Source organism: Eptesicus fuscus, chromosome 5, assembly GCF_027574615.1.
Source record: "Eptesicus fuscus isolate TK198812 chromosome 5, DD_ASM_mEF_20220401, whole genome shotgun sequence".
Classification (NCBI taxonomy): Eukaryota; Metazoa; Chordata; class Mammalia; order Chiroptera; family Vespertilionidae; genus Eptesicus; species Eptesicus fuscus.
The window spans coordinates 8364665-8390079 of NC_072477.1; the positions used below are offsets into that span (position 1 = coordinate 8364665).

The window sequence follows — 25415 nt, forward strand, 5'->3', positions numbered from 1 at the left end:
ACTCAAGATTGCTGCCTATGCAAAAGATAAGCTTAGGTGGTGGCATCAGTTGAGACGGCATTTACATTTTACTTGTCCTTTCATGCTAATGAAAACAAGAAAAGATACTGGAAAAATAGACAAAAATCCCCCTTCCTTCCCGTGGTGAAACTACGTGTCGAGTGTGGCTCAACATACGAGCTGCTACCGATGCTAACCGTGTCGAGTCACACTCGACATCCGAGTGCAAAAGGTTAAGGAGTGAGTCTGGGAATTGGAGAGCTCTGGGCTGGGACTGTAGACTTGAAAGTCATAAGGATTCAGTGAGAGTTGATTAAGAGCATGGAGGCAGATGACATCACCCAGGAAAGTGTGAGGTTAAAGGAGCTGTGCATTCACAGAACTTAGCAAATAGGTACTCTAGAATGTTGGAATAAATGAAGGGTGTCAAGGGTGCAGTCTCATTTCAACCTCATAATAACCCTAAGTTAGGAGTTTAATACAAATGAGAACATTTCAGGCTCAGCGAGGTTAAGCGACTTTGGTTCTAAGTGGTCAAAGTGGGATTTCTAGTCCAATCTGTATGGTTTCAAAACCCATTTTTTTTTCTTACTGTGTCTTCTTTGTAAACCACCAGTTTAATATGTTATCATTAGTTTTCTTTATTTACCTCTGCCAGTATCCTGGCTTAGTAGGGTTGTGATACATCCTTTTAAATAACTGGTGTGTGTGTGTGTGTGTGTGTGTGTGTGTGTGTGTGTGTGTGTGTGTGTGTTTCTAATTTCCTCTGCTTCATTCCAAAACACATCTATCAGATTGACTTATCATACTCAATTCTAGTCCAGTGCCTACCTTAAAACAACAGACTTGACAGAAGTCCTCCACTGGCTACTGGGAGAGGCCTGTCCTCCTCAGCATGGTATTCAGGCTCACCATAAAACCGCAAGCACTATTCAGAACTTTTCCATATTTATCAGTTCTCATCAGCACTTATTCATGTCTTTGGGTGGTGTTTACATGCAGATTTTATTGTGGTGATCTCGGGGTTCTTTTTAAGGATTTCATTTTAATGTTTAAATTAAATTTTAATCTTTAGATTTAATTACTCTTATGTTTACTGTTACATTTTTCTAAAAATGACTTTATCTTTGTGGCGAAAGCAGCCTAAATGTCATCTGACCTTAGTTCCATATCTAGTATAGGGGTTTTTTGTCTTCTGTTTCTAATGTGATTAGTCAGCCTTTGCTCCTACATTTTTCAATAAGGATCCTTTTTATGAGGGGAGGAGAGGAGAGCAATTCTAATTGTTAGAAACTTGAAATTAGAAATATTTCTTAATATTGAGTCAAGATCCTTCTTTTAACATCTATTTGATTCCCAGGACCTGCCCTAGGAACAACAGAGAAGTCAGTCCTTTCTCCTTTGCCTCACAAAGATCCATCCACTTAACTGCCACCCGTCCAAAACAGAAACCATCCCCACACGCCATGATATTTTGAATTTAGCGTCTTTATACGCTTATGGTGTACAAAGGGTTAAAGATAGCTTAGTCTCTCCTTAGAGACATAAGCGAAATAATACTGTTTGCTTGGGCCTTTTCTCCTATGACAAGTCTTAAACTTTCTCCTCTGAGGATTCTGGAGTTTTGTTAGTGCCCTATCTTAAAACACAGGGCCCAGAGCAGAATATACACCCCGCAGGGGAGCAGTGCAAAGTTATTCCTTTGATTAGTACTCTATGCATGGGTTTTTTTTTGGTTTTTTTTTTAAAGAATAGTTTATTGATTTTTAGAGAGGAAGGAAGAGGGAGAGAGAGAAAAACATCAGTGTGAGAGCACAGTATCAATTGGCTATCTCCTGCACGCCTCTTTACCAGGGATCAAGTCCGCAACCAGGACATGTGCTCTAGACCAGGAATCAAACCCACAACCTCCTGGTGCAGGGGACGACGCCCAAACAACTGAACTACAGCAGCCAGGCTATGCTTATATCTTAAAAGTCTGATATTGCTTCAGCTTTATAGCAGCCATGTTATGTTTTACATTCATTCACTTAATACTCAGATATTATTTTTACGTAGGTGGTAGTTAAGCTAACTCTCCCCTGTCATCTACTGTGCAATTGATTTTCTTTGATCTAATTATAGAACTTACTATTTTTCCTAGTTATATTTCATCTTCATTTTGACCCATCATTTTATCCAATTATAATATAGTGGGTTGTTAACTATGTTTCCAAGTTTTAGGGCATCGAGATTTTGAAGCATACTTTCCATGTCTTCGTTCAGGTTCTTAATAAACATCACAAAAACTGAGACTTGCCAGTGCATCCCCCAAGTTAATCAGTGCTACTGACAAATGGTCCTGTTAATCATATTCTGTCATCCATCTACATCTCTTCATTATATCTGCAAAGATCTCATTTGTACATTCAACAGATTTTTATTTAGCATGTACCATGTGCAAGAAAAGAAGGTGCTGGAGATAGAGTGAAGAAAGCAGTCCCTGTTTTGTGGAGCTAACAATCTAGAAATAGCAGGAAGTATTTTGTTAAATGTTCTGCAGAAGATAGGTTACACTTTTCTCTATGATATTCTCCTTATCTGGCACCATATAAGAAAAGGGAATAATGAAGCATTACTTTTTGCAGAGTTTATATTGGCTACTAATGATTTGTCACCTGAAAATGGGATTCATTACCTTTCTCTTCATCTTTCATAGTCTCACAGTAATTTTGAGCTTTGGAAGTCTTTGGAGTTCATTGATGTACTTTCTTTTGGCTATATCTTTTACAGCCCTCACACCCCCGGCCCCCCACATTATCAGGGTCCTTTTTTATTTTTTAGTAAACTTAGTTATGAAGAATTTCTGACCAACTTTAGCCATTTTCTCTTCTACAATCTTTGTCGCTCAGATTTTATTTATATTTTGAAATGATCTTTTCTAAGGAAAATAGCTGGCTAGCCTCGGATTTCCTCCCCCTTCCCCTCCCCCTTTCTTTCTAGCTCTTAAGTCACTTACTCGAGGATCCTGATCCTTTTCTCCTTTTCACTTAAACTGCTTATTTCTTTTTAACTCACCAGAATTAACCCCAGATGAGCATCAAACTGCAAAATTTTATTTGGATTCTGAGGTATTAAACTGTCAAAGGGCAAGTTTTTTTATTAGGGTGATACAAAGAGCATATGTCCTCATAGTTCATAGATAGAAGATAGTCCACCTTCTTTGCAAGTGCAGGTTCTTGTCAGTCAATTGTCATCCATATTCTTCCTCTGGCAAATTCCTACAACTCTATCATTTCTACCTAATTTTCTTTCCCTTTTGGTTCAATATTCTCCACTTTAGTGCCTTATTCAAATTGTGGGGATTTTCACATAGATATTTATTTTCTTAAACAATTGTGAGGATTCCCTGCCTTTTTCTATGGATCTGTCTCTGGAACAGCAGATTTCCTATAGAAGTCATAGTCTATTGTTACTTATTATTATCCCATCCCACCAAGCCTTGGTGATTTCCATGAGATTTTATTTATCTCCTTGTTCTTTTTTACTATGGCTACTTTTAGGTATAGTGTCAAACACACTAATGTTCATTGAGTAATATTTATGATTAATCTCAAGAAGTATTTGCCTTCTTTTTTAGGCTGTGAGGATATCATTGCTGAGAGCATCTCATTAGATACCTTAATTGCCATCCTCAAGTGGAGCTCTCATCCATATGGCTCTAAATGGGTGCACCGACAAGCTTTACATTTCCTCTGTGAGGAATTTTCCCAGGTCATGACTTCGGATGTTTTTTATGAGCTCAGCAAAGACCATCTACTTACTGCTATCCAGTCTGACTACCTACAGGTAACCATTTATACACCTCTCAGATTCATTGTCATTCATATGTGCACCAAGAACCCATCTGTACCCTGTTGTTCTCCCATCTAGGGAGATCAACCTACCCAGGAATGCCCTTTTCACATTTGTACAACAAAGCCTGTGGCACTCTGGCCCTTCATGCACTCTGACAACATTGTGAGCCATTCTGGGTCCTGACTAACCACACCACAGGGGCTGAGGCAGTAGGCAGGGTCAGAAGCACATCCCAACAGTGATTTTCTTGGCTTCCACGAGTAGTGAATTCACTATACATATACAGTTTCTTATTTTTGGTGGAATGTGAGATACTTAAGCTATAGACAGTAGTTTAAACAGCACAAAGTAGTAGTAGTAATTTTTGAACTACTCAAATACTCATAAAAACTGTATATGTGTACTACCAAAGTATAATAATGTTTTCAACTACTTATTTTTAATCCAAAACAATTTTTAGCAAATTCTGTGTTCTTGACTTACATATCTATCTATAATTTGGTAACTAAAACTAACAGATTTAAAATATTGCAAAAGTATTTTTAGGTATGTTCAAGCTTAATTTTCTTTTGCATTGGTTGTATGAATATGATGCAGAAAATTGTACAGCAGTTTTAAAAGTTATGAAGACAAAAACCCATTAAGCCATTTACTTTTTATAGTTTTACTAGAGAAATTATAAAATGCTTTCATCTCAGAAGTGCAGTGAAAAGTTAAGTAAGTCATTTAGTATCTGTGCTCTGATTGCAGCACAAATGTTGTCATGTTGGATTTGATTTACTAAGATCTGTGTTTATTAACCTTGTTTTACTTGTCCAGACTGCATGCATCATGGAAGTTAGGATTTGTCAGTTCTCAGATTATTATCTTTAGAAGCTTTGTGTTTCTTCTTAGAAAAACCTTGGAGAGAAGCCTAGATTTGCTTTAAGATTTTAGATAAAATATGAAGAAATGAGGGGCACCTTGGCATTTCACAAATTGTGCTTAATGGGTCTTAAAATCAGTAGAATATCTTGTGGGGATTGTTCCTGCAGGAGATAGTAGCCACACTGTATCCTTAATTCTTTAATTTTTATTTCTTTATCTCTATCTTGTCCCAAAAAGAATTTAAGGCAGCTGTATAAAGACCATGTAGTAAGATAAAATAAATTTAAAATAGGTAAAGAAAACAAGATAAAGAAAAAAATAAAGATGGAAATAAGAATTAAAAAAATTTAGTTGGAGCCAAGAGTGAGATTACTGGGCAAAACCCATGTAATAAATGCAATCTTTGTATTTGCTATTGATGGACAAAAAGTTTAACTGGAACATTTCAGACAGCCAGTGTAAAGAGTGAAATGTGGTAGGCAAGTTGCATGTTGTATTTACTTTATGACATAGGAGAAGTCATTAATTAACCATTTAATTTCACCAAAATAAGTATAAACCATTTTTTTATTATAGGCAAGTGAGCAAGATATCCTTAAATATCTGATTAAATGGGGTGAGCACCAGCTGATGAAAAGAATAGCAGACAGAGGTAAGCTTGCACTGTTTTTCCCAAAAGCTTACTGACAGGATGCTACATGTCAGTCTTGACAATAATCACTGTTGCCTAGTGAAAAGAAAAATTTTTACATTTGGCAAAATCCTTTAGTGGAGAGGAGGGTATACTTTGTTAGAAATAAATATACCACAAACTTATATTTTACAGCTTTAAAAGTATACTTTTTTTATAATTGATTTTTAGAGAGGAAGAGAGAGAGAAACAACAGTTTGTTGTTCTACTCATCCATACATTCATTGGTTAATTCTTGTATATGCTTTGGGGATTGATCCCACAACCTTAGCATATCTGGACAATGCTCTAACCAGCTGAGCTACCCGACCAGGGCAGAATACTTTTAATGTTATCTTTCTATGTGCTTAATATTAAATGTTGACTGATTTACAGTAGTAGTAGAAATGAAATAATTAAAGTATTATAATGCATATTGTTGATGAAAATGTTCTGGAATTAGAGAGTGGAGATGGATGCACAAAGTAAATTTATTAAAAAACCAGTCTTCTTCTAAAATGGTGAGTTTTATGTTATGTGAATTTTACCTCAATAAAAAAATATATATGACTACCCAAAAAAAGCATATTTGCTGTTTAATTTTAAATTTGTGGAAGGTAAGGGAGAAATAATTTTGAGTGGCCTCCAATTGGGACTACTTTAGAAAAGATGGAAGCATCGTATGAAGGAGGTGAGCTTTCAACTTTGGAAGCTGATTCTTTTATTTATATCTAGGATTAGTCTACCCCCCATGTACTCCTCTCTTCATAGGATATTGTATTCCTATGTAACAAAAACACTTTAATTAGAAAAATTAAATACAATCTTTCCTTCCCTGTCATTTTTCAACAGCTTTATTTATATACTAGAGGCCCAGTGCACAAAATTCATGCACTCGGGGTGGGGGGGTCCTTCGGCCTGCGCCCTCTCACAGTCTGGGAGCCCTCAGGGGTGGGAGGTGACTGGTGATCAGGGGAAGACAACGCCCCCATCACACCTCTTCTGCTGGCAGTGCAAGCCTCGGCCCGCCCTAGTTACCTGAGCCTCGGGTGGCCCTGGGCGGCTGGGCAGCCGCCATCTGAGGCTTGCCTGTGCCTCGGGCCGGCCCTGGGCGGCTGGGCAGCTGACATCTGAGGCTTGCCTGCGCCTCGGGCTGGCCCTGGGCAGCTGGGGGGCTGAGGGGACTGGGGGACTCTGGAGGCAGGTGTGCGGAGTGGCTGGATCCGCCTGGGGGCATGCCTGGCCGTGCTGTGCGCCCGCCGCCCCGGCGATGCTGAGAGGACTGGGTGCCACCATCTTTGAGGGCGTGGTAGTCAATTAGCATATTCCCTCCTTATTGGCTGTGGGTGCCGCCATCTTTGTGAGGGTGTGACAGTCAATTAACATATTCCATCTTTATTGGGTAGGATAACTTATATACCACAAAAGTTCAACACTTTCAAGTGTTCAAGTCAGTAATTTTTAGTAATAAGTTTATAGAGTTGGTTTGCCACATTTTTTAATATATAAAAATATCAAGCTAGCCTGCCTTTAAACCTTTTTATATATCTCTTTAATACACTACTACTCAAGTACTAGGGAACAAAAGCAGTCTTCCCATTTGATTTCCTTTATTTCTCTGTGGCCTGCAAAAGCCTTTGGAAATTCAAAGATTTGAAATTTTTAATAAAATAACCATTACTATTAATTTGGGACATTTTTGTAATGCCGGTATACAGTCTGTCCCCCTTATCTGCAGATTGTGTATTTGCAAATTCACCTACTTGCTAAAATGTATTTGCAGTCCCCAAATCAGTACTCTTAACACTTTCATGGACATTTGCAGACATGTGCAGAGTGACAAAAAAATTTGAGTCTCCTGGTGCACATGTTCTCACTTTAATGTGAAACAAGGTGATGCTTTGCCTTCTTGTTTCTGCTCTCATATTGTAAACATGTCCTTTCACAGTGTGTTTAGTGCCATGTTTTTCGCATTCTTACGAGGTTTGGGGGTAATCTCACTGTTTAAAATGGCCTCCAAGTGTAATGCTTAGTTCTGTCTAATGTTCCTAAGCACATGAAGGCTGTGATGTGCCTCACAGAGATGATGTGTGTTAGATAAGCTTTGTTCAGGTATGAGTTATCTGTTGGCCATGAGTTCAGTGTTAATGAATCAACATATATATTACTAAGGTTTCTTTAAACAGAAACACACATAAGACAAACTTATATCTTGATCAGTTGGCAAAAATATGACCAGAGGCTCACTGGAACCTACCCCTATGTTTCCCTTAGGAGCAGTGATTCAGTGTTCACAGCGGCTCTATAGAACCCTAGAGGCCCGTTGCATGAAATTCGTGCATGGGTGGGGTCCCTAGGCCTGGCTGGCCATCAGGGCCAGGCCGATCGGGGCCCGCTGGCCCTGGCAGGGTCGGGAGAGGAGGTGACAGTCTCCGGCCGGGTGTGGAAGGGACGGATGCCAATGCCGCCACCGCGCAGTTCCCCGGCTCCTACCCTCCTCCTTCCCTCGCCGCTGTGCCGCCACTGCGGTGGGTGGGCAGCAGGTCAGTTAGGTTCTGCTGGCTGGGGGGAGGGACAGGGCACGGGAGATTGGCCTCAGGCACCAAGGAGGGAGCCAGCCCTTGGTCCCCCTGGGAAAGGGGCTGCGTCCACTGCCACCCATTCCCAGTTTCCCACCCCAACCTGGTGCTAAAAGGCCCCAGCGGGATTGAGAGAGGAGGTGACAGTTGCCAGGCTGGACACGGAAGGAACGGACGCGTGATGCCCACATGGTCACTGCACGGTTCCCTGCTTCACTCCCTCCCCTTCCCTCGCTTCCGTGATGCCACCACAGCAGGCAGGCGGTGGGCCAATAGGGACTTGCCGGTTGCGGGGAGGGACAGGGTGTGGGTGGTTGGCCGCTGGCCCTGAGGAGGGAGCTGGCCCTCGGCCCCCCTTGGAAAGGGGCTGCACCCGCTGCCACCTACTCCTGGTTCCCTGTCCCAGCCTAGGGTTCGGCCCTGATCAGGCGATTGGGGGCTGCTGGCCTGGGGGTGGGACTGTGGGAAGTTGGCCGACTAAGGGAGGTTGACTGTGAGAGCGCACTGGCCACCAGGGGCCAGTTCCTGCATTGAGTACCTGCCCCCTCGTGGTCATTGTGCGCCATAACAACTGGTCATTCCGGTCTCTTAGGCTTTTATATATAGCCTAGAGGCCTGGTGCACAAATTTGTGCATAGGTAAGGTCCCTTTGGGTCGCCTGCAGGGATCAGGCTGAAACCCACAGTCCAATGTCGCCTGCAGCTCCTTCATGCTGCTCCCACTCATTCCGGCCCCACTGTGCCTGCCATGGGCGTGCCCAATCAGTCCCAAGGGGAGTGGGCTGCGGTATTGGGCTGAAACCGACTCTCCAACATCCCCCGAGGAATCTCGGATTGCGAGAGGGCGCAGGCCAGGCTGAGGGACCCCACCGGTGCAGGGAGGGACTGTAGGAGAGCTCCAGGGCATGTCTGGCCCATCTCGCTCAGTCCCGATGGACCAGACCCCAGCAGCAAGCTAACCTACTGGTCAGAGCATTGTCCCCTGATGGTCAGTGCACGTCATAGGGACTGGTCAACCAGTCGACTCTCTGCCCCCTGGTAGTCAGTACATGTCATAGCGAGCAGTTGAGCAGCCTTAGGATATCATGAGCATATTACGCTTTGGTTGTTCTGCCGTTCGGTCTGTTAGCATATTACCCTTTTATTATATAGGAGGATATATATACTAGAGGCCCAGTTCACGAAATTCGTGCACGAGGGTGGGGTGTCCCTCAACCCGGCCTGCACCCTCTCCAATCTGGGACCCCTTGGGGGACATCCCTCTCACAATCTGGGACTGCTGGCTCTCAACCGCTCGCCTGCCTGCCTGCCTGCCTGCCTGCCTAATTGCCTCTAACCACTTCTGCCTGCCAGCCTGATCACCCCCTAACCACACCCCTGCCGGCCTGATTGACGCCTAACTGCTCCCCTGCCGGCCTGATTGCCCCCAATTGTCCTCCCCTGCCGGCCCGATTGGCCCCAACTATCTCCCCTACAGACCTGATTGCCCCCAACTGTCCTCCCCTGCAGCCCTGGTCGCCCCAACTGCCCTCCCCTGCTGGCCTAATCTCGCCCCCAACTGCCCTCCCCTGCAGGCCTGGTCCCCCTCCAACTGTCCTCCCCTGCAGGCCTGGTTTCCCCCAGCCGGCCCAGTCGCCCCCAACTGCCATCCCTTGCTGGTCTTTTGTCCACAACTACCCTCCCCTGCCGGCCTGATCGCCCACAACTGCCCTCCCCTGCCAGCCATCTTGTGGTGGCCATCTTGTGATGAAGCGAGGTCAGCCATCTTGTGGCGACATCGTGTGATGCCACCTAAGCTTTTATTACATAGGATATGTGTGTGTGTGTGTGTGTGTGTGTGTGTGTGTGTGTGTGAGAGAGAGAGAGAGAGAGAGAGACTAGAGGCCCGATGCATGAAATTTGTGCACTCAGGGAGTCCCTAAGCCCAGCCTGTGCTCTCTCCCAGTCTGGGGTGCTCTCAGTCTGGGACCCCTTGCTCCTTACTGCCCACCTACAGTGCTCTCCAGCTATGAGCCCATTTTCTGCATTGAGCATCTACCCCCCTGGTGGTCAATGCGTGTCATAGCAACTGGTCATTCTGCTGTTCGGTCGATTTGCATATTAGGTCCCGGCAGGCACCTGGGACCAGGGCTTCTCTCGCAGCCCCGGCTTCATCTGGAAGGTCATCCGGAAGGATATCCGGTCTAATTAGCATATTATGCTTTTATTATCATAGATAGTTGGCCAAGTAACAAGAATTGGGTGTATGTCATGATACATAATCATTATAGCCATAGGTTTTTGTTTGTTTTCATTGACATAAGATTGGTAATGCCATATTTATTTGGGGCAGATAATGACCATCTTGATAAAATTCCCTTAAAGTAGTAGCTTTCAGCCCTGGTCAGGTTGGTTGGAGTGTCGTCCCATACACTGGAAGGTTGCGGGTTCAATTGAGGCACTTACTGATCAATGTTTCTCTCTCCCTTTCTCTCTCTCAAATCAATTAAAAACATATCCTTGAGCAAGTGTTGAAAAAAAAATAGTAGTTTTCTGATTGGGTTAGAATGTCAGGCTCTTTTACAGGGATAAGAAGGAAGCTAAGCAAACCAGATTACACCTTTATTTCAGTCACCTTCATAGATTAGGGTTCTGACCTTACCTGTTACATATTTGGGAGTTTAATGTAAGATTTCATTTGAAAACACTACTAAAGAAAAAAAATTTTTTTTAAGCAATGCCTTGTATAAGTATGAAGCCAGATCATAGCAAGGCGAGGACAAAAACCTTTTTCACACACTTGCAGCAGTTTTATTGCACACAACTGCAGTAAAAGCTTAACTTCGCAAAAACAATCTCTTTACCTACCTATCACATGATTTAAGGCAGTGGTCAGTAAACTCATTAGTCAACAGAGCCAAATATCAGCAGTACAATGATTGAAATTTCTTTTGAGAGCCAAATTTTTTAAACTTCTTCTAATGCCACTTCTTCAAAATAGACTCGCCCAGGCCGTGGTATTTTGTGGAAGAGCCACACTCAAGAGGCCAAAGAGCCGCATGTGGCTCGCAAGCCACAGTTTGCCGACCACGGATTTAAGGGAAATACCAGTTTGCCTACAGACTTTGCAAAATATCTGGCATTTATATTCGTGAATAATAAAGATATCCTTTTTTAAAAAATACACCCCCTAGATTAAAGACATGATTAAAGATTCCCAACATTTATGTAAATTTTTCCCACCTCAGTATTGTAAGCATGTAAATCTTCCCCTTTCACTAACACCCAATAAAGAAAACCTTTATTCTCGGATCTGGACAATGGAAATATACATGTCAGAGATTAACGGATTCATTTATATGCAGGAACATTCCCATTTTATGGAAATTTGAGAGAATAGCAAAGAATCTTAGAATGTACCTTACTTTGCTGCCAGGAGATTAATATCTTGTTAAATTGCTTTTAAATAAATGGTAGCCTAATGAGTGTACCATTAATCTACAGTGACCAGAAATAGCACTTGCTCTACAGTGTCCTTATTGTACTAAAATCTGGTCACAAAAATGGGAAAGCTTAAGAAAAAGCCCTCAGTCAAACTAGATTTTAATAGATTACCATCTTTTCCATTGAGTTAGTGTACAGAAAAAAATCCTCTATTCTGTAGTGCAGGAAAATCATAAAAGAATGTTATTGTGCCGAAACCGGTTTGGCTCAGTGGATAGAGCGTCGGTCTGTGGACTGAAGGGTCCCAGGTTCGATTCTGGTCAAGGGCATGTACATTGGTTGCAGGCACATCCCCAGTAGGGGGTGTGCAGGAGGCAGCTGGTCGATGTTTCTCTCTCATCGATGTTTCTAACTCTCTATCCTTCTCCCTTCCTCTCTGTAAAAAATCAATAAAATATATTAAAATAAATGTTATTGTACTGTTGACACCATGCTTTTTCTCTGTTAGAACATTTTTATTAACTAAACTTCATAAAACATAAATATAATTTGCCTTGCCAGTGTGGCTTAGCAGTTAAGCGTCAACCCAGGAACCAAGAGGTCACTGGTTTGATTCCTGGACAGGGCACATGCCTAGATTTCAGTCGATGATGTTCCTCTCTCAGATCAGTGATATTTCTCTATCATCGATGTTTCTATCTCTCTATCCTTCTCCCTTCCTCTCTAAAAATCAATAAAAACATTTAAAAAAACATAAGTTATAACCTTTTTTAAAGCAAGTGTACTTAAGTATAAATAATGGTACTGAAAATATACTAGAGAAGAAAGCCTTTTTCTGAAAATTTGGATTTGGTTGGAGACTTCATTTTCTGTCTCATAGAGCCAAACTTACTGAGTGGCACTGCTCATAGTGTGAACAAAAGAGGTGTGAAAAGACGAGACCTGGACATTGAAGAGCTTCGAGAGATCCTTTCTTCTCTCTTACCTTTTGTTCGCGTTGAACACATCTTACCTATAAACAGTGAAGTCCTAAGTGATGCAGTAAGTGTCTGTCTTTATCCCATTCATGAAAAGAAAATGCATTAAAATGTATAGGCTTATCTTTGTTTATCATTGTAAATAATTCTACTAATAAGAGTATTGTGAAACTGAATTCATTGAAGTCAGAGACAGATGTCTGTTTTGTACTATATTATATCCCCGACTCCCCCAAACCTGGCAATGGCACAAATAAATGTTTGGTGAATGAAGAGTTGAATATCATTGTTACTTTTGCAAAAGGATAGTTTCTTAGGGTTTAATTCAGCATTTATCAGATCAAATATATTCTTATTAAAAAAGGAAAGGGTAGAAATTACCTTTGGGGAGACTTTTCAAGAATAGGAATAAATCAGAAAACAGGAGGAAAGGAGAATGAATGGTTCAGTGTAAAAAGGCTGAATGAATCTTATAATGGTATTTCAGTTAAAAATTAATGGAGCTGATTTTGTTAATTTTATTTTTTAAGTGAATTTTTAAACTAATAGAATTCAGATTAATGGATGGAAGAGAAATATTATAAATATTAGTTCCTCATACATTGGTTTATAACTTTAATGTAATGCTGTAAACACAATAGTTTTTTTCAAGTTCCCTAAAAAGAACATAATTAAAGATGGATAACTCTTCCAGAATGTAAAGCACATTTTAAAAGGCTAATATATAATCTATGATGCTAGCATAACAGGCAAGACATAATAGCCTAGCAAAAGATCCTAATTAATGAAAGAATTAAACATAATAAATGAGCTATCACACATCAGTGTGGTGCTAGATGAACTGATGAATGGGGAAGGGAGGAAATTTGTTTAAACTTAAACCCTCATTTCATTTGCACAGAAAATTAATTCCTGTTAGATTGAAGAATTAAATATTAAATTGAAACATGGAAAACTAGAAGAAAACAAATATTTATGGAATCTCTGATTAGAAAAATGTGCAGTCTCATTAGTAATCACATACCCCAAAGAAAGCAAAATAAAACAGTAAGTTATCATTTTTTCACCTATTAGGTCAGTGATTTTTGAAATAATATTACTATCCCATAGGAGAAGTAGAGCTGGTACATTGATTACATTGTCATTAAATACTTGGAATTAGTTTAAATATCCAAGAACAGGGAAAATAAGTAAATTATAATACAACTACTCAACAGAATATTTTGCTGTCCTGAACAGTGGTTATAATTACTAATAGCGCATCATGGAAAATGCTGGTAATGGAATATAATTTTAGAAAGAAGGATATAAAATGTGTATTTTATGTATTGTAGAATGCAGTTATGTTAAAATTCATTTGAAAAAAGGAAGGAAATATAGCAACTATTATAGTTGTAATAAATTAGAGTTAGGAGTTTTTTCTCTAAATACCACCTACTGCTAATTTTATTAGTTAAAAATAATTTTAACTAATGCAGCAATTAGATGTTTATTATGTTTAACAAGAATAAGATTGGAGAAACAGTGTTCGTGTTTTTTTTAAATCTGAGACTCAAAGCAAGTTGAACCCTGAATTTAACTTAGAAAAATATTGTAGAACTTTGGTTTAGTAGACTTAGAAAAAATTTATTGATACTTTTAATTCCATGGCTATCACATAAGTCCCCAGTAAAAGTTTGGTAATAATAGCTGTTAACCAGACGTTCTAAGCACTGGACCAAACCCATTTTATCCTCACAGCCACTTTATGTGCTGTGGGTACTTCTTTTATATTCTCCTAGCATGGATGAGGAAACAACAGGGCTACCACAGTTAGCTGTGTGGTGTCCCATCTCCAGGGCCATCTAGGAGCCCTTAAAGTGAGGCTCAGGTAAAAGGGGATGTCATGGTCACAAGGTTGTTAAAGGGATGGGGGGTTAAGGTTTGAGCCAAGTCTGCCTTCCCTTGGAGTCACTACCCCTAAGTACCATGTACAACTGCCTATATCCTTGTACTGTAGATACTAGGCCCTCTAGTTCTTGATTTGTCTTGGGGGGGTGGGAACTGAGTTGGGGATGGAATCAGTTCCTAGATGAGTAAGAAAAAAAATAATAATTGGTTTTATTAAGAATTCTGAAAGTTCAACTCGTTACATTTTTAATTATTATAGCTCTTGTTTTAAAAACCTCATTTCTCTATTTAGAGAAAAAAATGGGAAATTATACTGCCTTTTATTTTCAAGTCCTTTAAATATTATTAAACATTTGAAGTATTTTTAAATTTTACATACATTCCTAAATTTTTATACAAATGGTAGTTTGAACATTTTGATTTGTAGGTATAATTATTTTTATGTTAGTATTGTAGTGCTACACAAATATCTTTATAAAAAATAATTTTTTTCAAGATGAAAAGAGGCTTGATTAGTACTCCTCCATCAGATATGCTTCCTACATCAGAAGGTGGAAAGTCAAATGCCTGGTTACGGCAAAAAAATGCTGGAATCTATGTTCGTCCTCGACTCTTCTCCCCCTATGTGGAGGAAGCAAAGGTAATGAAAAAGATTTTCAGACATTAGATCACTGTATTATAAACTGTAAGCACAAAGATATTTATCGTGGCATTATATAAATATTTGGAAATGGCTTAAATGTCCATTAATCAGAAAGTAAACATAAATTCTAGTTTGACTGCTCAGTAGAATACTTTTCTGAAATGTTTAATTATCAAGCATATTTTTATAATTTAGGTCATGTTAAATTGCATTTTACATTTTTCTCATTTTAGTTTTCTTGGAAAATGTTAACTTGAAAAGAAAGTTTTATTTTATTGAAATGGTTGTCAGTATTTTGTGATCTTCAGCATGGGAAAATGTCCTGAAAGAAGATTGCACACTTTGTGTCTTCCTTCATAAAGTAAAGAATTATCATCATTTCTTGTAACACATTTCTGTAACACATTCCAGCTGACTGCTGGAATTTGTGTTTAGTTTTATAATAAGTGCACATACTAAGAAAACATTTCAGGTCTATTAAGCAAATAGTTGGCATTATGACTATTACAACAATTCTTCTAGAAAATATGGTAATGTAAAAATGAAATACTATAATTTTTATTAGATGTATTCAGCCAGAAGAATTTTGGAGTGGCCTTTTGAGGAACAGCCAGTCTTTGAAAGTCAGAAATCACCATTAAGTTTTATGAAATAAAGTAAGAGGCAAAACAATGTGTGTTTGGATATAGAATAATTTATTTTGTTTTTATTATCTGAGTTCCTAGTTTAAGATACATGAAGATATTTGTGAGTTTATTTTGTTGCTTAGGTTAATAATCTACCTCTTATTGACTGATTGACATTTCAAATAATTCTAAACAGAGAGAAAAAGCAGAATGATAGTGCCTGGTCTTTTTAAAATAAATTCAATACTCAGACTCACTGAAGCAACTGAGGCCTTTACAAAAGGTTGAGTCTGGGGATAAATGGTCTGTAATAAACTAGACCTACCCTCTATTCTGCTTTGTCTCAAAAAGTAAGCTCATCACTCGTCCTCCTGGAACTTCCCTGTTTCTCAGATGGTTGTACCCATACATAAGTAGATAATTGTCCCAATAAAAGTAGAAAATGTTTATATATTATATCATTTTGATCATTCTGTGGTTTAGTGAAATAGATTAATCTAAAACTGATTTTTAACAACTGGGTTTATTTATAGACCTATTCAATTTATTTATTTTTTAAATGTATTTTTATTGAATTCAGAGAGGAAGGAAGAGGGAGAGAGAAATAGAAACATCAATGAAGAGAGAGAATCATTGATCAGCCTCCTGCACGTCCCCTACTGGGGATCGAGCCTGAAACCCGGGCATGTGCCCTTGAACAGAATTGAACCTGGGACCCTTCAGACTGCAGGCTGATGCTCTTTCCACAGAGCCAAACCAGCTAGGGCTAGACCTATTCAATTTAATACCAGTCTTTAATATTTTGTCTTTTGAGCACTTTTTTAAAATTGATTTTTAGAGAGAAAGGAAGGGAAAGAGAGAAAAACATTGATGTGAGAGCAGAACATTGATCAGCTGCCTCCTGCACGCCCCCTACAGGGGATCAAACCCGAAACCCAGGCATGAGCCCTCACTGGGAATCAGCAACCTTTTTGGTGCACGGGACAATGCCTAGCCAATGGAGCCAATGAGCTAGGGCTTCTTTTTTGATCTGATGTTTAGCCCATGTATACATGTTTTCTTTATAGTAACTTTATGTGTAATTTACTTCTGATTAATTTTATATCCTTTCTATAAATTTCAAATACTTCAATTGAAACTTTTCAGAAGTGGTTATTTTTTTTTTCAGAGATACTCCAAAAGATCCTTTAAAAATTAAAGAGGTAGGGGTATTTTCTCCTTTCACCACTAATTGTGAACTTCATATACTAGAAGCAATAAAGTAATTCCTTTTTATATGATGAAAGTAATAAGATATCTCCAAATGTGATTTAATAGAGATGAAGGGTTTACTAATTCTGTTAATACTGAATTGTTCTTTCAGTCAGTGCTAGATGAGATGATGGTGGAACAAACAGATCTTGTGCGTTTACGAATGGTTAGAATGTCCAATGTGCCAGACACACTTTACATGGTCAATAATGCTGTACCACAGTGCTGTCACATGATCAGCCACCAGCAGATCAGCAGTAACCAATCAAGCCCTCCTTCGGTGGTAGCCAATGAGATTCCAGGTAAGGCCGTAACCTGTTTTAGGCATTTATACTTAAACTAGGGGTCTAGTGCATGAAATTTGTGCACTGGTAGGGCCCCTAGCGGCTGCCGGCTGCCGGCCAGTACTCCCTCCCTTCCCCCAGCTGGCCCCGCCCCCTGGTCAAACTCCTGGTTGAGGGGACAATTTGCATACTATGCTTTTATTATATAAGATAATCTGATCTTTTTGTAATCCTTTTACATATGGTAATTCTCTCCTGATCCAATACCCAGTATGCACTATTCTCTTCAAAGTATAAATACTGCCCTGGCTGGTTTGGCTCAACGGTTAGAGCAGCAGCCCTCAGACCCAAAGGTTGCAGGTTCAATTCCCGGCCAAGGGAATGTACCTCGGTTGCAGGTTCATCTCCAGTTCCTGTCCGGGCACCTGTAGGAGGCAGCCAACCAGTCAATGTGTCCTCTCATGTCAGTGTTTCTCTCTCTCTTTTCCTCCCTCCCTTCCCCTCTCTCTAAAAAATCAATGGAAAAAATATCCTTGGGTGAGGGTTTAAAAAAAGAAAGAATACATACTTATAAGCTAAGTTTTTTGTTTTCAATTTTATTTTATAGTGATAAGTATATACAGTTTTCAGTTTCATCCAGGGTTTCTCAACCTTGGTCCTCTTGACAATTAGGGCTAGATAATTCTTTGTTATGGGGCTGTCCTGTGCATTGTGGGATGTTCGGCAGCATCCCTACCCTGGACTCACTAGATGCCAGTAGCACACATGTGCACACATCCCTTTGTAAACTTTAGGAAACATTTTTCTGTTTCTAGATATTGCCAAATGCACACTGTGGGGCAAAACCACCTCCTCCTGAGACCCACTGATTTACAGGAATTTAGATATTTCATTACCATAGGTATTTCTCACATTATAAGCCCCATTGGGGATAGCATTATAAACATATATTTGAGTCTGCATATGTCTCCCATAAATGTGATCACCATTGGTTTACTGAAGATCCAGTTTCCCAAGGTCTGGTCTTCTGTGAATTTTATTGTAGTGTAGGCTTATGTCATACAACTCTCAGGAAAGTGGCCATAGGTAGAGGTATAACTGTCAATGTCCAAAAACTTCTGAACATCAGTTAATGTTTACTTTAACCAAAGGGCCCTAGTGTCATTTTCTAATATAAGGAAATCAACAGCGCAGATGGGGTAATAAATTTATAACTCTTACCAATTACTATTGCAAGATTTATTAAAAACCAGCAAACTGTAGCATTATTGGAAATGGCACCATTCATTTTCTGCTTGCAAATGTCAGTTTCAATTAAGGATAAATAAAAGACATAACACAACTTTTTTTTAAATGGTTTTATTGATTTGTTTGTTTGTTTGTTTGTTTTAGAGAAAGGGAGAGGGATAGAGACATAGAAACATCGATGAGAGAGAAACATCATTAATCAGCTGCTTCCTGCACACCCCTTACTGGAGATCAAACCTGAAACCGGGCTTGTGTCCTGACCAGGAATCCCAAACTGTGACCTCTTGATTCCTGGGTTGATATTCAACCACTGAGCCAAACCAGCCTAGCCATAATGACAACATTTTTAAAAATATATATTTTTTATTGATTTCAGAGAGGGAGAGAGAGAGAAAACAAACACATCAATGATGAGAGAGAATCATTGGGTGCCTCCTGCTCCCCTTATTGGGGATTGAGCCTACAACCTGGGCACGTGCACTTGACGGAAATTGAACCCAGGCCCCTTCAGTCCACAGGCTGCTCTATCCACTGAGCCAAACCAGCTAGGGCCATAATGACAACTTTTAATTGAACACATACATTTTGTTCTGGGACTAAAATCTGATCTGTGGTTACCTTTTCAGGTTTGTCCACTACATGTTTATTTAAAGTATACATTGGATTACAGTATGAAGAGAAATATTTCTGTACCTGATTTGTGCAGATTTTGAAACTTTCGTAATTAGCCCTGTTTTTATCAACTTGAGTTAATATTTGAATAACAACATAATTTAATCTTAGAACTGAATCTCAAAAGCCCAAACGTATTCACAGTTAAATATGCTCAGAAAAATAAGACTTGTCTTTTGTTTAACTATTTTCTGTTGTTTAACCCTATTCTGGTGTTATCCTGATTCTAACTTGCTCACCATACTCTAATGAAAGGCTTTCTAGCTTATTGGCTCTTATCCTGGCTCTGCCACTTCATTTATATCACTTTGGTACGATATCTACTTCCCTACGCATTAATTTCCTTATCTGTAAAATGGGGGTATCTCCTTTCTAGGGTTATTGTGAAGACATAAGCAAGTACCACGAGTAATATGCTTAGTGGTTTGCCTGGCACAAAGCAGGCACTCAGATAATAATCAGTTTGGCTAATAATGTCTATGGACCTCGTTTCCGCTTCCCCAGCCCTCTGCTGCAGCCTTATTCCAGGTTCCTAACCCGTGTTCCTGCCTCTAACCTCACTCACCCCCCTTCTGGACTTTACACCAGGGCTTGGCAAAGTTTTTCTCTAAAGTGCCAGATGGTAAATATTATAGACTTGTGGGTTATGCAGTTTCTGTCACAGCTACTCAACTCTGTTCAACTCTGCTGTTGTAGGCCAAAAGCAGCCATAATACCTAAACAAATGGGTGTGGCTGTATGCCAGTGAAACCTCATTTACAACAACAGCCAACCAGCCTGATGTAGCCTACAGGCCCTGGTTGGCCAACTCCTGCTTGACATTACTGTCAGAGTGCACTTACCTCATTACAGATCTGATCCTGTCATTCTCCTACACAAGACACAATTCAGATCCCTTATTGTGACATGCAGGGTCATTCATGACCTGCCCCACCCATCTTTCTAGCCTTCCTTCTTAATGCTCTTCTTGCCTGTACTTTGGAATCCTAAGTTCTAGCCGTGCCAACTCCTTGTGCCGCACCGTGTCTCATTTGCATGTTTCACACATGCCTGGTCCTTGTGCTCAGAAAGCCTTCACTCCCTATTCTTCACCTGCCTGGCTTTCTCTCATTCTTCATGACTACACTCAGGGTTTACCTTGTCTAGGCAGCCTTTCCTGCCTGCCTCCAGTCCAGGTGGAGGGTCCCTTCCTCCAAATCCCTTCAATATCCTTTGCATATTTCTCTCCGTGACCATTTGTGGCCCTGTACTCTACTGGGTTACTTGGTTTACTTCACTAAAACCAGAGTTCTTTGAGGACAGGGAACACGTCTTTGTTCTGTGCACCCTAATACTTGAGTCCAATCCCTAGTGCATAGTCAGGACTCAAGAGTTATATGAACAAAAGTGAATACGTTTTTTTGTTTTGTTTTAATATATTTTATTGATTTTTTACAGAGAGGAAGGGAGAGGGACAGAGAGCCAGAAACATCGATGAGAGAGAAACATCAACCAGCTGCCTCCTGCACACCCCCTACCGGGGATGCGCCCGCAACCAATGTACATGCCCTTGACCGGAATCGAACCTGGGACCCTCCAGTCCGCAGACCGACGCTCTATCCACCGAGCCAAACCGGCCTCGGCTGAATACGTTTTTAAAACAGGAAATAGCCCTGGCCTGTGTTCTCAGTGGTTGGAGCATTGCCCACCCCACCCCCCCTCGAAGGGTCTTGGGTTTGATTCCCAGTCAAGGGTATACACCTGGGTTGCTGGTTTAATCCCAGCCCCCATCACGCGTGCAGGAAGCAGCCAATTGATGTCTCTCTCTCTCACATCGATGTTTCTCTTCCTCTTTCCCTCTCCCTCTCCTCCCCCACTCCCTCCCTTCCATTCTCTAAAACTTAGTTGAGGGGGAAATCCTCAGGTGAGGATTAACAAAAAACAACTTAGGAAATATCCTGATATTCAGAAGAGAATTTTAAGTAAAATTGTATTAGGCTGTGAACTAATATAGCTCAGATGCTGTTTGGTATTATCAAGAGCTTTTGGGCACAGTGAAATTGTAAAACCTTAAGAACTAATTAGAAGTAGTCCTGTCTGGGCAACTCAGTTGGCTAGAGTGTTATCCCCATACGCCAAAGTTGTGGGCTCATTTCCCAGTCAGGGCACATACAGGTATCAACCACTGAATGCATAAATAAGTGGAACAACAAACCGATGTTTCTCTCTTCCTCACTCCCTCTGTAAAATCAATAAATACATTTTTAAAAATTAAAAATATGTACAGTACTAAGTTGCCAGAAAATTAAAATATTACCAAAAATGTATAAGATTCTGATACAAAACACATGCTTTTTTATCTTGTGCCAATGGGTGGTCTTTTGTGTAGCTCAGGTATTTGCCTACAAACGGTTTTCCTTCTTCCAGTTCCCCGTCTCCTCATTTTGAAAGACATGGTCAGACGTCTGCAGGAGCTCCGACACACCGAGCAGGTGCAGAGAGCCTACGCGCTGAACTGTGGGGAGGGCGCCACGGTCAGCTATGAAATCCAGATCCGAGTACTGAGAGAGTTTGGTCTTGCCGATGCTGCTGCAGAGCTCTTGCAGGTGGGGAACTCATTACGCTGTTTCAAATAAGGAGCCTAGGTCATTGATTATTCAGGCGGTATTGTAGACATGGCCGGCACTCTCACAGACGGGTCTTCTCCTGATCCGTGCCTTTCCCCAGATGTGTTGGCTGACCTTGAGAGGCAGTGTGGAGGGTGCACGGGGCACAGGCTCTGGAATGAGAACTGGGTCATATCATGGCTCTGCTGCTCAACTTCCAGTTAATTGGAGCAGTTACTTAACCACTCTGAGCATCAGTTTCCTTGTGTGTCATGTGGATTGCTGTGAAGATAAGAGGTGCATTATTATAAAGCAACTTGTCTCTTCTATGCAATAAACATAGAAAGGGTGACTGCCAAAAGTTTGTGGTGTGTCTGTCCAACAGAAATGAAAGACAAAGTAGGAGTTTCTGGCCCTTCACTGCTCTCCCTTCCCAGTTTGGTCACTAGAGTCAGGTTTTGACCACTCTCATACTTAGAGGTCTCCCAGACGCCCCTTTCCCTCTCCTCCCCCTTATTATAAGAAATGTTTTTATGATGGTTCAAACCTATAAAGCACTGGAATCAAGAAATTAGTTGTTTTTTAACTAGCAGGAAAACTCCCCTCTCCCCCTGCATCCTTACCCACAGGGGATACATTCCAAGACCCTCTAGTGGATGCCTGAAACTGCGGATAGTACCAAGCAAACCCTGTATATAATATGTTTTTTCCTATACATATACATTGCTATGATAAAGTTAGGCACAGTAAGAGTTTAAAACAATAACTAATAAAATAGAACACTTATAACAATATACAATATTGTAATACTAGAAGCCCGGTGCATAGATTCACGCACTAGTGGGGTCCCTCAGTGTGCCCTGCTAGGATCATGCCGAAACCGGCAGTCCAATGCCACCTGTCACTCCTGCCTCATGCTCTTGCTCATCCTGGCCCTGCTGCACCTGCTGTGGGCTTGGGCCCAGTCAGTCCCAACTGGGAGAGGCTCGCGCCGCCACAGCAGTGCTTGCCAGCCTTGAGCCCTGCGTCTGGCACCCTGAGTGGTGCTCCTGGTGTGGGAACACACTGACCACCAGGGGGCAGCTCCTGCATTAAGCATCTGCCCCCAGGTCTTCGGTGTGTGTCATAGCGACCGGTCATTCAGTCATTCAGTCATTTAGCCGTTTGGTTGCTTAGGCTTTTATATATATAGGTAAGTTATGTGAATGTGTTTTCTCTCAAAATATCTTATTGTACTGTAGGTACAGCATGGAGACACTGGACAAAGGGATGATTCACATCCCAGGCAGAGCAGGGGGGATCATGCAAGATTTCATCATTCCACTCAGGAGGGCTCACAATTTAAAACTTGCATGTCGTTTATTTCTGGAATTTTCCACGTAATCTTTTTGAACCTTGGTTTCCTAAGGATAACTGAAACTGGAAAGTGAAACCTCTGACAAGGGGGGACTACTGTAGCCTGCTTAGGGCCACTAAACCAGAACCTAGAATAAAATTTAATTTCATCTGAATGAGTGAATTGTTTTCTTGCCCTAGACTCCAAACCCCTTTACCCTGAGTCTTCAGAAGGGAACCTGGTATGGTGTTGTTAGGCAACACAGCAGGCCATTTATAGATTCTTGATTTTCATTATTTGTTATGGTTTCCATCCCCCACAAAGAGAGTCTTATTTTATATTCATTTCTCTTTCCTTTGCCATTCTAAATCATATCTTAAATAATATAAAAGTTTTATAATTTAAGTATTCCCTTATAATGTTTATCAAAATAGTAATCCAGGTTATCCCTCTATAATAAGGAGTAGTATTTTGTAGTTTTCATTTCAGACTGATAGTGCACATGCATTGTCAGAAAGTTCTAGCAGGATCCTCACCTTGGTGTTTATTGGTCATTTTATTTTTTTAGTAAAGACATATTTGAATTAGGGTTTATTTCCTGTTTTTTTATTTTTTTATTATTATACTGGAGGCCCGGTGCACAAAATTTGTGCAATGGGGGAAGGGAAGTTCCTCAGCCCAGCCTGCGGGGAGTGGGCCTAAGCCAGCAGTCGGACGTCCCTCTCACAGTTCGGGAGTCCTCGCTCCTTACCACCTGCTGTTCGCTGCTCCTTACCGCTGCTGCTGAGGCAGAAGAGGCTCCTGCCACCACCACTGCACTCACCAGCCGTGAGCCCAGCTTCTGGCTGAACAGCGCTCCCCCTGTAGGAGCGCACTGACCACCAGGGGGCAGGTCCTGTGTTGAGTGTCTGCCCCCTGGTGGTCAGTGCGCATCATAGCGACCAGTCATTCTGATCGCTTAGGCTTTTGTTATATAGATAATTTTTCATGAGATTCCTGGCCTGCTTACTGGAATAATCAGTGAAGCAGTTCTTTTTGATGGCTGTGTGTATGCTAGGCTACAGAGGCTACACTCTCTCCTTTTGTACTATTAAGGTAATTTCTTCCTGGAAGCCTGTGGCCTAGAAAAATATGTTATGCCTCTTACCCTTGCTGAATGTGGTTTTCTTAGGTCCTCACTTAAGTCTTTCAGCCTGTGAATTTTCTTCTATGAAATCTGCTAATCTCTTTTTTCTCTTTAATCTTTCTTAGAATCCTCACAAGTTCTTTCCTGATGAACGTTTTGGGGATGAAAGTCCGCTCTTGACACTGAGACAGTCTGGGAGATGTCGTGTTAACAGCACCCCCACTGCAGAAACCATGTTTACAGATCTAGACTCTTTTGTGGCCTTCCATCCACCCTTGCCCCCTCCACCACCTCCGTACCACCCCCCAGCTACTCCTATCCATAACCAACTCAAAGCAGGCTGGAAGCAAAGACCTCCCAGTCAGCATCCTTCACGTTCATTTTCTTATCCCTGTAATCATTCACTGTTTCACTCCAGAACGGCTACTAAAGCCGGCCCCCCTCCAGTCTATCTGCCAGGTGTTAAAGCCCCCGCACCTGATTGTACCAACACCACAGGACTGGGGAGACAGACAGTAGCTGCCGCCGCCGCCGCCACCTCCACAGCAATAGCATCTGAGAAACAAGTGGTAAGTGAACACCCCAGGAACTTACCTAAAATAAAAGTTTGTGGAATATTAGAAGCAAGTCCCCCTTAAGCGTCCTACTGGAACTCAGCAATGCCCAGAGGTGTTACTGACAAGCTGAAAGCATAGACTCGAGTGTTATGGAAAAGAGCGAGTGTGGGTGGGAAAGGACAGAGAGGAGAGACTGGTAGGCATATATGGTGGGTGTAGTCGAGTGCCAGGCTTATCTTTATTTTCCTTTGGGAAGGGGTGGGGTTGCTGGGCACCATAAATGGCTATGTTTTACCAGTTTTCATAGTGCTCCATTCCAGCACGTGTCTAGAGTCTGTCCCTAACTTCTATTCTGTAGAATCAGCTCCCTTGATGGGGCAGGGAGCATCCCATCAGGAAAAGTGTAGCAGACTTCCTGTTAAGGAAAGCAGTCCTTTGCCTGCCTTTGCCTTCCAAGCTGCCACAGAGCCCTCATTTGGGAACCACAGTCGCCAGCATTAGTAGCTGGTAAATCCAGCAAGAAGTCTTTGCTTGGTTTTACATTGCATTAGAGGTTGAATTTGAAAAAAAAAAAAATGATGCTTTTTAACTTGTCCTGCTCAGTCTCACACTGTCACTAGCATTCAATATAGAGAGAAACAAAAGACACGTGTATTTGTTCAGGAAGTCTTCATTAAAATGGGGCTTTTGGGAATCTAGGAACAAGTGTACACCTTGGGTCCTGTTGTGATCTTTCCTCACCTTACACCCTTCTACCCACTTCCCCTGCTGTGCCTCTTAACCCCCAGTCCCACCCCCAAAGGAGAAATAACAAAAGTTGGTCGTGTTTGATAAACCAAATTCCC

General features: G+C 41.2%; 1 protein-coding gene across 4 annotated transcripts in view; it reads left to right on the plus strand.

Moving 5' to 3' along the window:
* The window catches only part of BTBD7 (BTB domain containing 7), an 85786-nt gene that overhangs the window by 54459 nt on the left and 5912 nt on the right, over positions 1–25415 (plus strand). For 2 of the 4 annotated variants that reach the window (XM_054715808.1, XM_054715807.1), the window contains exons 4-10: positions 3620–3828; positions 5281–5356; positions 12256–12416; positions 14739–14882; positions 16875–17064; positions 21373–21551; positions 24139–24582. In XM_054715808.1, the coding sequence (XP_054571783.1) occupies positions 3620–3828; positions 5281–5356; positions 12256–12416; positions 14739–14882; positions 16875–17064; positions 21373–21551; positions 24139–24582 (1403 nt within the window). Of the gene's footprint in view, positions 1–3619; positions 3829–5280; positions 5357–12255; positions 12417–14738; positions 14883–16874; positions 17065–21372; positions 21552–22792; positions 23050–24138; positions 24583–25415 lie in introns of those variants that run through there. The other 2 variants (XM_054715810.1, XM_054715809.1) reach the window with 2 other exon arrangements.